Here is a 16,870-nt window from a genome sequence, read left to right on the forward strand (position 1 = left end):
TACTTTACTTTGGTCTGTTCAACCCCTTCCATTACTCTCCCTTACCCGTTTACCTCCCACTCCCCATTTTTCAGCAGATTTCCATGCACATCCTTATATCCTCTAGATTCACTTGAACATGTTATGTTTTATGAGTTACTGATGCTCTGTCATTCTCTTTTCCTTTACTTCTTTCCCAGAGTTCCATAGACTAGTTCCAGTATTGCAAACATTTTCTACATATAAATTTGTAGATAATCATGAGAATTTTGAGTATATGTTTATCTTTTGTATCTATGTTCCACAAAGAGAAAACATTTGGTCTTTGTGTTTCTGAGCCTGACTTCACTTAACATGATATCTTCCAATTGCATCCACTTGCCTTCAAACCACATCTTTATTGCTTATGGCTGAGTGAAACACTATTGTGTATATATTTCACATTTTCTTGAATTATTCATCAGTTGCAGTTTTAACTCCTATATAATATATATGTATATATGTATATATATATAGTTACAGAAATTTATAATACTATAAGGCATATTTGTCCATAATTCAGTGTATCTTACTAGATTTTTAAAAAGGAGAATATCATTTCTTAACTGCTTCTTTGGAAGAGTAGACTGTATCATACTATAAACATTGACTTATTACGGCCAATATTTGTTGTCTCAAATATTGTTCAATTGCATGTCTGTCATGAAGGTGTATATATAGAAGGTGGTGAGAAATATACAGAAAACACTAATGAAAGAGACTCAAGAAGATTAGGCTTTTAACAATGATGAAGATGTGTAGACCTCAAGTATGAAGACTCCACATATGAATACTTTATTAAATATATTTACGATTAGGTATGGAGGATTCTGTTTATATTCCAAGCACTGTAGATGGTAAAGAGGAGGATTGAAAGTTTGAGGAAAATGTGGGATACACAGTGATTCCATGTCTCAAAATAAGTAACAAAATATATACAAAGAGATGTGTGCATTGGAACACAGCCATAATCCTAGCACTCATGGGTTTTAGACTGAAGGATCACTTGAAGCTCCACCTTGGAGAACATCCTGAGTAATATAGATAGAGCCTATATCAAAATATAAATGAAAATAAAATCTGCCTATGACAGATTTTACAATGCAATAAAATTGCATTGTAAGTTGTTGAATAATAGGAGACCTGGGCAATAGAGAAACAGCTAATAATAGAATGAGTTAATCTATATATGCATGTGTGCAATACCAAGGTGAAATCTCATTTAATAATCAATATACACTCCCAAATGAAGGACAGGAAGGTAAAACAGTCTTGTACCAGGGATATACCACTGGAAGGGGTGTTGGTAAATGGAGAGGGATAAGAGGGCAAATATGGTCCATGTACTTGGCCTACATGTATAAAAATTGAGCAATGAAACCTGTTGACATTGTTTTCAGAAAGCGGAGGGGATAAAAGTGAATTATAGAGGGGTGGATTTAGTTAAGATACATTGTAAGCACATACATAAATGTTACAATTAACCCCCTGGTATGATAGCGTATGAAGCCTACTGTATAAGTAATATATGATGATAAAAAATGAAAGGGAAAAATCCCTCTCTGTCAATATATTGATCACTTTATGTACAGAATAGTACCATTTTCTTATTTGCTTTTGCAAAAGGTGTGTAAGCACTGTAGTAGCACAAAACCAAGCACATGCACCTCATGGAACTCTTAGAGGATCCAGACATGCAGCCCATCCTCTGTGGACTACTTCTATTCATGTACCCGGTCACAGTACTTGGGAACCTACTCATCATCATTAGCTCTGACTCTCACCTCCACATACCCATGTACTTTTTCTCTCTCCAATTTGTCCTTGTTTGACATCTGATTTGTCTCCACCACAGCCCCAAAGATGATTGTGAACATTCAGATTCAAAGTAGAGCCATCTTTTATGTTGGCTATATGACTCAGATGTATTTTTTTGTCTTTTTTGGATGTGTGGATGAGAAGCTTCTGACTGTGATGGCCTATGACCTGTTTCTGACCATCTGTCATCCCCTATATTACCCAGCTATCATGGTCCTCATCTCTGTGTTTTCTCAGTTCTGCTACCTTTTTTGGGTAGGTTTTAGAATCGCAGCTGCATGTTTTGGTTGTACTACAGATAGCAAAGTTCAAAGAAGTGGAAATTCCAATTTCTTTTGTGACCTTTCACAAGTACTTAGTCTTTCCTGTAATGACACCTTCAGCAGTAATATAATTATCTTGTTGGTACCGTATGTGGTTTCTTCCCCATCTTAGGGATTCTTTTCTCTTAGTATAAAATCATTTCCTCAGTTATCAGAATCTCATCATCAGGAGGGAAATATAAAGCCTTTTCCACTTATGGGTCTCACTCGTCAGTGGTCTGCTTACTTTTTGGAGCAGGGCTTGGAGAATATGTTGGATCAGCTATATCACATTCTCCAAGAAACTGTGCAGTGCCTACAGTGATGTGCACTGTGGTCACTCCTCTTTGAATCCCTTCATCTACTGCCTAAGGAACAGAGACATTAAAAATGCCCTATTTAGTCTATACAATACAATAGTGTAATATCAGAACATTTATCCATTTTAATGTACTTTTGAAGAAGCAATAAAATTTAACAAGTTGACATTATGCCTATTTATATACATTGGCAAAAAGTAGAAATCTTCACCAGATATTTTATCATAACTTAATAGCAGTGAGAAAATAGACATGTATAAAACTAAAAATCTCAAAAAATGTTTTTTAGTATTTCATTATTTTTAATCCCAACTTGGTGTGCATGTATATTAATGCCACACTTGCCATTACTAATATCATATATTTGAGATATAATTTTGATAAAAAATAAAACTTAACATCTACATTTTAAAGTCCACTGTTTTGGTCATAATATTTTTGTACTCCCAGAGCTTAAATTCTCATAATTTTTTGTAGCATTATGATGATAGCCTGGGTTTTGTGTTGGGCAAGGAATTTTTAAAATGTTGTTAGTTTCCATTGTGGAAAATGATGTGTCTGGGGATGAATGGGATTGATAGATAACAACATAATAAATGCAATAAATAATACTCGTGTTCTGGATTAAGATGCTTAAAATGACTAGTTTTGTGATATATATTTTCCAGGCATGTATATAAAAAGCTGATCAACTTTTAAACAGTAAGCAGAAAATAAGGTTAAAAAAACACATGAACTTTACTGGAATTGAGTATCAGCTGAAAAATTATGGACATTAATTTTCTTATCTTTCCCTATTGTTGTTAGAAATCCCTTTGAGATTTTACATATATCAGCAAATTTAACTGTTAATAGGCTCTTTGCATTGAGCTTCATGGTCACATAATTGGCAATAGCTACCTCATACACTGAGCTTTGAGTTTGATATCTCTGGTATAGTTGTTTACCTACCTGTCCCCACTTCCAAAGCTCCTGTCATACACGGTACACAGACCTATGTTGTGGGGAGCCACTGGCCCTTCATTGAACACTAGGCCTAGGAAGGTCTTCATTTCTGCATGAATTGGTAATGACCAACCAGAATAGTAGCATCATCCAGTAAGTGCTGAGTGATAAATGTGCAAAACTATCATGGAAGTATGTATCATCATTATGAAAACAAGCATGAGAGTTTCAGAGCCACATGGGAGGGTGAAAATATAAAAACCCGCACTCCAAATTTTCTATTTTAGTAATGTTTGGGGTACCAGAGAAGCTAATCCTTTTTATCTCTTCACCCACATTGATTCTACTTGCAATAGATGTTTAATCCAAAATAGAAATACGTGGTCCCTTCTAAACTGATTCCTAAGTGTACTAAGGATACTGAAGGTGACGATGAGCATGAGGATGACGGTAAACACAACATTATAGACCATTTTTTCAGAAATTCCCATGTGTTCCCATAGAACATGAGTTGTGTGTTCTATGTATGTTTCATTTCACATGCTTCACCTGTGGTTAAATATCCCCACATGATTGTGAACTTACAAAATGAACATACAATTTATTTTGATGGAAAATAACATACAGGTTTAGATACTAATGGATGAATCCTTGTTTGCCGTTGGCTGGTGGTTTACGGCCACAGGGTACCATACCAGGATAATCTTGGAAAGATGCCTCCTTGACAACTCATAAAGCAATTTCACTACCACCTCACACATGGAAGAAACCTCTTGTTCACTGTCTATGACCTTTTTTGGATTATTCATAGATCACAGAGCAGAGCAGTAAGTGGCACCATGCATCCCATATAGGAAGGATAGCCATAGACCATAGGAAATAATCACAGGAAGAGTAGGCACATGATAATCCATTTCAGACGTCTTCCTGTCTGCAAGTTCTGGATATTCTTGTAGATTTCCACTTCCCAATTTGTTCATATTAGCCAAGAAACTTCTAAAGGGGACATAATATTCTCTGACTAGATTTTATTTAGAAAATTGAACAGTTAAAAATTTACCTGAGATGTTCCTATGGGTGAGACCTTTGGATTTGTTTAAAAGTATATGCTGTCTGGAAAACAATAAAAACATGTACTGCATTGGACACACGGTCTTACAATTTAATTTTATATCCTCCCTGATCTGTTAATATTTTCTCAGAAGTAAGCAGTTTATTAGTAGTTCTTAGAGACAGCACTATCATTTTATTGAAATCTAGTGGCTTCAACTGTATTGAGTAAGCATTAACCACATAACGGATGCTATGTTTTCATTAATATGTGATTGATGCAGCCAGGTGTGGTGGGTTATGTCTGTAATCTCAGCTAGAGGCTGAGACAGGAGGATTGCAAATATAAAGCCATTCTAACCATACTGATGGATAAGATCCACTGTACAAAAATTAAATGAAAACAAGAAGGTTTAAGGGCATGGCTCAAGTGGTAGAGCACTTGCCTAGCAAGTGTGAAGCCTTGAATTCATTCTCTCATATTGCACAAAAGTAATGCATGCATAAAGGAAGAAAATTTACATATTATTAATAGTAATGTTATGGTTACTCTGGATAAGATTAGAAAAAAGTCTTACTACTTGAAGATATGGTTTCCTATTACTGCAAGAGGATAGGACATTTATTACCAATATGGTGATTGAACTTGAGACTTTGTTTTTCACTTTTGTTGGAAAAACAAAAGTATGTGACTAACAGTAAAATTGCAAAGGCAGGATTCACTGGAAATCAGAGAACTTTCTCCTCCTAAAAATTCTCACTTGTTTTTGGAGACAGAGCTCAAGTGCTAGAGCACTTGCCTAGCAAGCCTAAGGACCTGCATTCATTCTCAGTATTGCCAACAATCAATCAATAGATAGGTAGATGGATAGATAAATAGATAAATAAATAAATAAGTAAACTCATGTTTTAAAATAATTCCTGCTTCTGTGAGGTGAACAAAGCCACAAGAATTTTGAATGTGTTCTCTTAGTAATGAACTTGCAAGTTAAATGACATCCTTCTCCCTCTGGTAATGTCATGTGTCAGATAAAGCTTTTGAAGTAGATGTGCATACTTCACAACAAGACTTAAGACGTCTTGTTGATACTAGTACATTTCATGGGTATAGGTTTTGTGTTTTATGCTATATAGATGAACTTTAATTATCCTTCTGGACTCAAAAGTGAATATTGATATTGAAACTCTGAGAGAAAAATCTATTAACCAAAGCAATTAAATGTTTCTAATTTTAGAGACAACTATACAGGATGATGGAATCATGCAGTGATAACAAGAACTCATATTACCTGAGCAATATTTCAAACTTTATAAAATACAATTTCTTACGTAAAAAGCATTAAATGTTAATCTATTAGAATGGATAATGGGATATATTGAATGAAACAATAGTTCATATTTATTGAAACTTTACTAAGCACCAGGAAATATAAGATGTGGTTTTCAAATTACCTGCCAGGGTATCTGAGTTATTTTATTTTTCTGTCATTATAATTTTATTCATTACCTGAAATACTTTATCAGCATGATTTGAAACTTGTTTAGCATTATATAGCAAAAATGGAGTTTTATAACAAAATGTATCTTTATGTTATGCTCATTTTCATGCCCCTGACTAAACGTGTGTACCTGTCAGGAGCCTCCACATTGTCAAGGCAGCTGTGTTTCTAATCCCATCCAGTTGAATTTTCCTAAGAGTTTTCTGAGCGTATAGCAAAGAGTTGGGAGCTGACGCATTCAGTTACTTATCCTTACTGATTTTGCTTGGGTTGATGTTTCTGGAATTTTAATATTACTCAAAATAAAGTAGAGAAAACAGTATAAGAAATGTGATTATTTTGGACTCGTGGTTGATCCCCAGTGTTGATGGAAACCTGACAACTATGGTACAGCAAGGTAGTCAAATGGCTTTCTACTCTTGGATTGTTAAGTCATTTCACAGCTCTAAGACTAATGTTCCAAGTTCAGTCAGCCACTGATTAACTGTCTACCATTATTGCACTGTCCTGGGTTCTTCAGTATACAATGGGGATTTGTCCAAATGAAAATATTTTTATCAAAGTCAATGAGAACCCCTAGGGAGAATGAGTTAATATATTTTTGCTCATATTGGTGTTTGAACTAAGGGTCTTGCACTTGCTCGCCCAGTGTTCTGTCATGTCACCTATGACTGCAGCCCTTTCACTATAATTATTTTTCAGAACTCATATTGTGCTTTTTTACCATGGACTGGCTTCAGCCTGTGATCATTTTACATTTGCTTCCCACATACCTAGTATTATGGCCTTAAGCAACATTGAGAAACATGTACTGCATTGTTTTTTTTTTTAATTTTATTATTCATATGTGTATACAAGGCTTGGGTAATTTCTCCCCCCTGGCCCCACCCCCTCCCTTACCACCCACTCCGCCCCCTCCCTCTCCCCCCACCCCCTCAATACCCAGGAGAAACTATTTTGCCCTTATTTCTAATTTTGTTGTAGAGAGAGTAAATGCAATAACAGGAACAAGGGTTTTTGCTGGTTGAGATAAGGATAGCTATACAGGGCATTGACTCACATTGATTTCTGTGTGTGTGTGTTACCTTCTAGGTTAATTCTTTTTGATCTACACCTTTCTCTAGTTCCTAGTCCCCTTTTCCTATTGGCCTCGGTTGCTTTTAAGGTATCTGCTTTAGTTTCTCTGCCTTAAGGGCAACAAATACTAGCTAATTTTTTAGGTGTCTTACCTATCCTCACCCCTCCCTTGTGTGCTCTCCCTTTTATCATGTGCTCAAAGTCCAATCCCATTGTTGTGTTTTCCCTTGATCTAATGTCCACATATGAGGGAGAACATACGATTTTTGGTCTTTTGGGCCAGGCTAACCTCACTCAGAATGATGTTCTCCAATTCCATCCATTTACAAGCGAATGATAACATTTCGTTCTTCTTCATGGCTGCATAAAATTCCATTGTATATAGATACCACATTTTCTTAATTCATTCATCGGTGGTGGGGCATCTTGGCTGTTTCCATAACTTGGCTATTGTGAATAATGCTGCAATAAACATGGGTGTGCAGGTGCCTCTGGAGTAACCTGTGTCACAGTCGTTTGGGTATATCCCCAAGAGTGGTATTGCTGGATCAAATGGTAGATCAATGTCTAGATTTTTAAGTAGCCTCCAAATTTTTTTCCAGAGTGGTTGTACTAGTTTACATTACCACCAACAGTGTAAGAACTTTTTAAGTTCTGATTCGTATAAGTATATGAAGTTAATCAACAATATGCCACCACCTTAATCTCCTTATTTCACTCTATTCCCTCCTATGAGTACACACCTTGCACACACTATGCCTGTTTTACAGTCCTGATTTTCATTATTAATATTTGGGTTGATGCTCAAAGGGGTGACTCAATGTATGCCCACTGTAGATGTGCTTTCATTTAGTCTTTTCAATCCCTTCAAATACTCTCCCTTACCCCTTTACCTCCCTCCCCCATTTTTCAGCTGTTTTCAATACACATCTTTCTATCTTCTACCTTCACATCTTATGGTATTTGATATTACTGATGCTCTATCACTCTCTTTTCCTTTCTCTCTTTCTCTGAGTTCCATAGAGTAATTTTGCTATTAAAAACATGCTCTACATGGGAGTTTTTATATGATCATGCTTGTTTTTGTGTATATGTGTATCTTTGGAGCTATCTTCCTTGTATGAGAGAAAACATGTGTCTTTTGTATTTCTGGTCCTGGCTAACATCACTTAACATGATGTCCTCCAATTGCATCTACTTTTGGCATACTTTTTACTAGATATTTGGACTCCCATCAGTGAATTTTTATTGCTTTACTATTTACAATCTTCAGAGTTATGGAAATTTCTTTCTTCAACCTGTCCAAATTTTTAATGTTGCTTGCTTTGAAAACTTCTCCAATTCATCACAATGAATTTTATTGTTGGTGTCATATGTTCCCCATGTTAGGGGTCTTTTTTACCCTTAAAGGAAAACCATTTCCTCAATTTTGAGAATCCCATGAGGTAGAAATTATAAAACCTTTGTCTATTTGTCTCACTCATGAGTAATTTGCTTATTTATGGGAGAAGCACTGTAACGTTAATTTGTATCACATTCTCCCATTAATAGTTGCTGGCCTCAATGATTTACTCTGTGGTAGCCCCTATACTGAATCCTTTATCTACAGTCTAGGGAACACAAATATCAAAAGTGTCCTGTGGAGGCTCCATACACAGCAATCTAATCTGAGACCTACAGACATGCATTTAGAATATAGTTTGGAAAATGCAATAAGACAGAATATCTAGGCTTATAAATCATGCCATTTGTCACACAATTTTTTAAATTTTCATGACTTTATTTTTAAAATTTATAGTAATCAATATTAGTACAAGTGAATCACAGTGGAAAAATTCCATATATGCATACAGTGTACTTTGAACAAGTTTCACCCCACCATTATATCTGCCCCTTTTCAAACAGTATTTGGTGTTTCATTATGCTACCTTCATACATATACATGCATTTTGTGCTGAATCTCTTCACCTCCCCCTAACCTCTCTTATCTGCCCTCCCACACTGATTCCACCCATCCAAGTTCTGCTTTTAAACTCATGTGCTGTTTTAATCACTGTTATTAGCCATTTTTGATCTTGTATACTGGTTGACAGCGTTGGGTAATGGGATGAGTAGGGAATTCTGCAAAAAGGAGTATGAATTTTTGGTTTGGAAAAGTTTTTAATTTCCCTGACATATTCTGTCAATATTTTAACAATAATGTAAATGTAATTATTACCACTGACACATGTGCCAAATATGGTTAAAATAGCAGATTTTTGTTATCCATATGCTGTCCCAATAAATTTGAAATAAGACAAGACAGAAGTGAAAGAAAAAGTTATTATATCAAAACTTTGATTTAGTAAAGGAAAAGCCCAAAATCTCTTTTGGGCATTCATTTTTTCCTACTTCTTTCTCCATTAATGTTAGTAAATCCTAAGAGATTTACGTAACTTGGACCAATTATGCTAATTATGAGTGCCATGCATTGAACATGAAAGGTAATATGAGAGTCCTTCAGCCTGTCCTTTGAGCCCTGCTGTTTGATGTCTCCAGTCACTTGTCTCCCGCAGTGTCTCCTCCTCAATATCTGACTGCATCAGGAAGCTCCTATCTGCCATTCTGCTGATATCAATTCTGAAGATAGAACCTGAGATTTTATTGGATCTCAGGCATGAGAGGGTTTTCAGATCTGCACTTCATGGTCATGACCCAGCAGAGAAGCAACTCAATGCTGTATGTACTAACAGAAATGACAGATGTGGGAAAAACTGTTGAAAGTAATGTTGAGGACAAACAACATTTTGAGTAGTCAGATGGAGGATATAAATATTAAAAGTATTGGTAATGAGAACTGTGAAGTTTATATTTTTTGTTCTGATGTGGGTAACAGAAAACTTACTTAAAATCTGCTTTCCACCTATAAGGTTTTGCACTCCACAGAAGCCTGATTCACAATAGCAGAAAATGTGTCCTTCCAAACTCTTTCCTAAACTCTGCAAAATGATTTTGAAGGTGATGATAAGGATGAGGATGATAGTAACTATAACCTCATGAATTGTTACTGAGATCTATGCTCTATGTAGGTTATTTCTTTTCATGTGCTTTGTCTAGTTAGGTGTCCACATTATTATCTTACAGAAAATGATAGAGCATGTTAAATGTAGCCTGTAGTATATTCTTAGAGAAAAAAAGTGAAGTGATGATTGAAATGAGCTATCCACTTATGGACACAGAGTTATATAGAAGGAAATCTTGGCAGGTTGAAGACCTTGAAAGCCCCTTTTAAAAACTCAAAGAGCTGTCTCATTTCCTACCACTTCAGGAAGAGTTCCCTTGTCCACTGTTATTTTGGGAACCCTTATTGGCCACAAAACTGTGCAGTGTGTCACCAGATGAATCAATACAGGAAGTAAAGCCACAGATAACAGGCAAACATCACAAAAAGAGAAAGAACTTGATACTGAACACAGACCTCTAGTGCCCACACTCTAGGATACCATTAAGACTGCCCACATATTTCTTGCATGTTGTAATCAGCTCAATCTATCTCAAAAATGATAAAATTCAGGTCTTGGTTTCATTCCAACTTAGGAAAATGGAATGAGAAAATGCACCTCAGGTATACCTGTGGTTAAGACTTTTGGATCTCTACTTAAAACTTTGTTTTTACTGGGAAATAATGAATTTATTTAGTACATTGAAAACAGATCTGGTAATTTAATCTGAAAAACTGCCTACCCAATATATCATTACTGTAATAAAGGGATGTTTGCTAATATCTCTGAGAATCATCATTACTGTCTAAGTTGATTCATACCTGAGAAAGGCTTAAACAGATAATGGATGCTACATGCACAGCTAATGTGTGATATATGTATAAAATAAACAAAAATTAGATACTACTATTAATAGTGATAAGATTAAATGTCAAAATGATTAAAGTAAATATTATGTGATCCGAAGTTATCATTTACCTACTTCTGAAAGAGGGAATTTTATATTTGCATTTGTGTATATTTTGAAGAATCACTCACTTTCCATTGTGATTCTTCAAAGCCATAATTTTCTGGCACAAAAGTGTAATGAAACAAAAAAATCTTTGTGTTTACCAATGAAAACACCCTTCCATAGTTCGCAGTAATTGCTTACAATTAATGTGGCTTCAACACATTTTGTGATTTTCTGTCCTCACTTTCATCACTTTCTGGAATGTCCCTCAGAAGTAGAGAAAAAATAAAATAGCTATTGTTTCTGTCTATGTCATGGAACCTTAACCTTATAACCTATTAAATCATATCTATGTCAATCAGTTACTCAAAAACATAGCAGAGATTTTCATGGTGAAATGAATAAAATTGGGCAGGAGGGAGAAATGACCCAAACAACGTAAGAACAAGTGAATAAATGAATAATAAAAAAGTGAGCACAATGAGAAGAGTGGAGTTAAACCCCATGTCTGAGTGAGACACTGTAGAGCTCCACGGACCACTACAGTGCTGTTTGCAAACCATAATCCTCAATAATTTCATTATTTTCATACTGATGAAATTCACTATTATTCTAAAAACACAAAGATCAATATTTATTAAATTAGTCACTTCCTTTGGTGCAATGTATGCTGTGTGGAAGTGGTGATTTTCTCCATTTTCATCAAGCTGTAGAAGTAGAAAGAGATGGAGAGACTCACACATCTTTTGTTCATGTTAGCAGCTCAATGATAGCAGAGAAAACGAGCTCCTTTTCTGATTCAAATCCCCAGAAACTTCCTCTTCTACAGAATTCATGTGGAAATATCAATCTTTGTACAGGATTCTTGTTGCAATGTCATAAACTAATTATTGGTGAATAATATTCAGTGTATACTTATGTACATCTCAGGAGAAATATACATGCATGATAAAGATACTCTCTTTATTGGCAAAACAAAAATAGGTGATTAATAGTAAATTTGAATATACACTATTTATTGGAAATTAGAGAAATATGCTCATATAACCTTTTATATACAAATTGTAATTTGTGTCACATAAGAGAAGTGCAATAATTTTGACAGGATTATTGTAATAATAGTTACAAGCTAATGATTCCTTTGTCTTTGGTAATGCCACAACAGAAGGCTGGATACATATGGTTGATACATGATATATGTATACCTCCAAATATGACAGTAAATCCCATTCATATGTATGATTAATATGTGTTAAAGATTAATTTTAAAAAGGCATTGGAAATAGATGTATTGCTTCCCAGAGAGACTTAAAAGAGTTTGCTAAGGAAAACTAGTACATTTCATAGGTTATAATTTTTGTATACTATGTTAACGAATATTAGGTAAAATATAGGTTAAAAAAACAAGAAAACATAAATTTTTACATTTAAATATTCCATTTAGGGAAATGTGAAGATGAGGAAAATCATGCAGAGATAAAAAGTACAGAAATGTCCTGGGAAAATTTCAGTTGTAAATATAATTAGTTCTGTTGCAAACACAGTGAAACTTCCTCTTCATGTTTGCACAGGTCTTTTCCCTGCTCTTGCAGCCTCCTTGCATTTTTGAAATGGGTTTCCTTATGACTTCTCCCTACGTGGAGACAGTTTACTTTGATCATATTCCTCTCATGTTCACCTGCACTTTTTCCCCTACCACCTCCTGCTAGTACATTGATGTTAATGTCCACTTTTTCTTTAGATCTACTAGGTTTCTTATTTTATTTTGTGTTATTTTCCTTTGATTTTGTATTTTATTAACTTATACTAGTTCTAAAAGAGTTCTTCATTTTGAAATTTCCATATATTCTTACAATGTATCCTGGGTAGATTCACACACTCACTTCATTGTTCTTCATTCTTCTACCTCCATTCTTAAAACAATTTCAACTCATTTAATTGTTCTTTTTCATGCAAGTAAAAGAAGCACATGGACCATATTCACCCTCTTTCTTCCTCTTCATTCACCTCACACATTCATACCCAAGCTGGACCTGTTGTATAATTCTGTCCATCATTCATGTGTTTATTAATTGTTCAAAGGGATTTTGTCATGGTATTTCACACATGTATATATTGTGCTTTAGTCAGATTAAACTCCTCTACTTCTCTCTCTTTCTATATCTCCCCTGTCCACCTATTATTTGGCAGCTTTCAGTGTGTTTTTTATGCCTTCTTCATATACTGACACAGTGTGTTTCAAAATTATTCACTTTCTGCCATTCTCATTTCCTCTTCCACTTTCTCTTAGTCTTCTCGAACAGTACCACTATTAGGATCATTATCTATCTATCTATGTATCCATCTATTTGTCTATCTATCTGATCATGTGATCATGTATGGATCTATGTATACATTTATATTTTAGGTTAATTTCCACATATGAGGGTAAATAGGATGTTTCTTTTTAAATCTATACTCCACATATAACAGAAACCTGATATTTGCCTTTCTTCCTCTCACGTATTTCACTCACATAGTAACATCCAGGTCCACACATTTTCCTACATATGACATATTTCCATTCTTCTTTATGACTGAACAATTGCCCCATTCATATGTTTATGGGGACATAGGCTAAGTCCATGAACTTGCCTTTCGTGAATTTTAATACAATAAACAAGAGTGTTACTGAATCTGTGTTGTATGTAGACTTTGAATTCCTTAGATATATGCCCAGGAATGATATGACAGGATCATATGTTATTTCCATTTTAGAATTTCAGGAACATTCATTTTTACTTCCATAGTGGATGCAGTTATTTAAATTCTCATCAATACTGTGTGAGTGTTTTTCCCTCACTCCATCCTTGCAAGAATTGCTATTGTTTGTTCTCTTGATGGTAGCCATCATTAAGATTTGAATTTCTTTATGTCTAAGGATGCTGAACTCTTTTTCATGTGTGTATTGGACACTTTATAATTTCTTCTTTGAATGCTTTGCATGCCCATTTGTTGTTGGATTATTTATTCTTTGGCTAGGTATTTTTCTCAGTAAATCATATATTATCTATATCAACCACTTGTCAGATGAATAGTTGGAAATTGTTTTCTATTCTATAGGTTTTCTCTTCATTCTTGTTATTGTTTTCCTCGATTCAAAAGTACTCTTTTCATTTGATTAATTGGATTTTCAATTCTTATGCTCATTTCTTCAGCTTGGAATCTTGTTCAGAATGTTGTTGTCTATGCAATGTCCTTAGGTAATTTCCTTTTTTTCTTCTGTGACTTATAATATTTCTGGACTTACATTACAACATATGATCCATTTTATCTGATAAGGAAAGAGATGTATATCTAGATTTGTATTCTACATAGCAAATCCAACTTTTGCAGCATTATTGTTAAAGAGGCTGTCTTTGCTCCAACATGTATCTAGGAACATTTATTTATTTTAAGTCATTGGCAGAATCAATACGCTCTACTACATATTTTTGGTCAGTGCTATCATAGCTTAACGTGCATGTAGTGGGGTTGGGAGAGAGGTGGCCCAAACAATGTGTACACATGTGAATGAATATAAAAATGATCACATAAAAAGAGAAACTAAAGAAACTTTAAAATTCACCCAAGAAAATAAGTTTTATATTAAGTATATACCAAGTAACTTTTGAAAACCATAAAAATTTAGGTGAACATTTACATTCTTTTCTGAGGAAAATCAGAAAAACCAGGAATGGTGAAAATCTCTAGAAAGAAATCTTGCACAGTACAATTTGCATTGTCAATTTTAAGATGAACTTCAGATAACCTAATACTATGTTTCAAAATCATTATATATTACATAAACTAAAGAATTTGTACTAGTTCCTTACTTAAACAAAATATATAAAATCTTCTCAATATATTTAAATAGAATGATGTTAATGATAATAACAGGAAATGGTGATTTTTCTCTAATATCTTTTGGATAATATGCTGTATTTTTCTGTTATCAAGGGGCTTGCTACTTGTGATATTCTTGGCATTCTGACATAGTTCGGCTGAGTGCCATAAGGAGATATGTATAGAAGGATCCACTACTGCATAAAACATACCCACTGGTGCAAAAATTCTGGAAACAATGGTTTGTGACAACTAAGAAATATTCCTGATGGAATATAGACTTCAAATATGAATAATTGAATTAAAATATAGGCAGAGCTCTGGGTTTCCAATAATTTGTCTCTACTTTTTATATCTTTTTATCTCAAAAGGTGTCAAAGAAATGTGGGACCACACAATTTAACACATATCCCAGAATTCTATCTAATGGGACTCTCAGAAGATACAGAATTACAGCCCATCCTTTCTGGACTCTTCCTGTCCATGTACCTGATCACAGTGCTTGGGAACGTGCTCATCATCTTAGCTGTCAACTGTGACCCCCACCTCCACACCCCCATGTACTTCTTCCTCTCCAAACTGTCCTTGGTTGATATTTGCTTCATCTCCACTACAGTCCCCAAAATGATTGTGGACATCCAGACTCACAACAGAATCATCTCCTACGTAGGCTGCCTCACACAAATGTCCTTTCTTATAATCTTTGGATGTATGGATTATATGCTACTGACTGTGATGGCCTATGACCGGTTTGTGGCCATCTGTCAACCCCTGCATTACTCAATCATTATGAACCCTCGCCTCTGTGCCATGCTAGTTTTTGCATCCTGCTTAGTTAGCATTTTGGACTCTCAATTGCATAATTTGATTGTCTTAGAGTTTGTTTACTTAAAGGACATTGAAATTTCAAGTTTCTTCTGTGAACCTACTATAATCCTTAATCTTGACTGTTCTGAAACAGTTGCCAAAACCATAATCACATATTGTCTTGGTATGATATTTGCCTTTTTCCCCATCTTAATAATACTGTCCTCTTATTATAAAATTGTTTCCTGTATTCTGAAAATCACTTCATTAGGTGGGAGGTATAAAGCATTTTCTACATGTGGCTCACACCTCTCTGTTGTTTGTTTATTTTATGGAACAGCAATTGGACAGTACCTTGAATCAGTTGTATCAAATTCTTCCAGACAGGGTGTGGTGTCCTCAATAATGTATGCAATTGTCACACCTATGCTGAATCCCTTTATCTACAGCCTGAGAAACACAGACATTTTAAATACCTTGAGGAGGCTCTACAGCAGAAAATTTTCATGTCAGGTTCTAAGCAAACCAATTTCTATGTAGTTGAGGACAAAGAGATTAATATTAAATATCTAAGTTTGTGAATTCTTTCTCCTGACGATATTATTTTTGTAGAGTTATGTTGTTAATTTCTGACCATGGAACATAGCAAAATTATGGTTTAGAGTATTGTGGGGTGTGAAGAATAAAATGTATTTGGAAATATCAATTTTTGAAATGAATGACCACGATCATTGAACAACAATGTGGAGAAAGTTAACACTACTAACTTGCACACTGAAAAGTTGGTAGAATGCTATTTTTGTTTAAATACTTTATCACAATAAACTATGCAATAAAGAAGTTTGGCATTAAAAAACTAAAAGAAGTGAATTAAGTGAACATTGCAAAGGGAATAGGGGAAGCGACCAAGATGATTGTGGATATTCATTTTCTTTTCTTTCCTCTTCAGTAATTACTTTTAGAAAGATTTTGACATTCAGGATAATTGGAACTCTTAGACTCACTACGACCTCTGTACATTGATCAGTGAAAGTCATATAGTTGTAATGAATTTGAGGGTTCCAGTCCATTGGGCTCCATATCTTTATGTCTCCTGATGGAAACTTCCATCTGACATGGTATTTACATCAACCCCGGAGATGATACCTGAAGTTTTACTTGGCTCCAGGATGAGTAGGGCACTGCTTCTGCATTTCCTTGCTCATGAGACAGCAGCATGCACAGTAATCCAGTAAAT

At 34.8% G+C, this 16,870-nt stretch overlaps 1 protein-coding gene and 1 pseudogene across 1 annotated transcript; both read left to right on the plus strand.

Moving 5' to 3' along the window:
• Positions 1–1,264: 1,264 nt before the first annotated feature.
• On the plus strand, positions 1,265–2,489 carry LOC141416175 (olfactory receptor 7E178-like; annotated as a pseudogene).
• Positions 2,490–3,527: 1,038 nt separating this feature from the next.
• On the plus strand, positions 3,528–16,173 carry LOC109676465 (olfactory receptor 7E178-like). The gene is made up of 2 exons (XM_020152865.2): positions 3,528–3,556; positions 15,198–16,173. The coding sequence occupies exons 1-2, from the start codon at positions 3,528–3,530 to the stop codon at positions 16,171–16,173; spliced, it is 1,005 nt and encodes a 334-aa protein (XP_020008454.2).
• The last annotated feature ends 697 nt before the right edge of the window (positions 16,174–16,870 follow it).

This window comes from Castor canadensis, chromosome 14, assembly GCF_047511655.1.
Source record: "Castor canadensis chromosome 14, mCasCan1.hap1v2, whole genome shotgun sequence".
NCBI classification, from domain to species: Eukaryota; Metazoa; Chordata; class Mammalia; order Rodentia; family Castoridae; genus Castor; species Castor canadensis.

Excerpts from the sequence above, each read along its gene's own strand:
- LOC109676465 (XM_020152865.2), top strand. The coding sequence starts at position 3,528 with ATGACCAACCAGAATAGTAGCATCATCCA. Across the intron at positions 3,557-15,197 it reads CAGAATAGTAGCATCATCCA|GTGTCAAAGAAATGTGGGAC; the intron begins GTAAGTGCTGAG and ends TTATCTCAAAAG.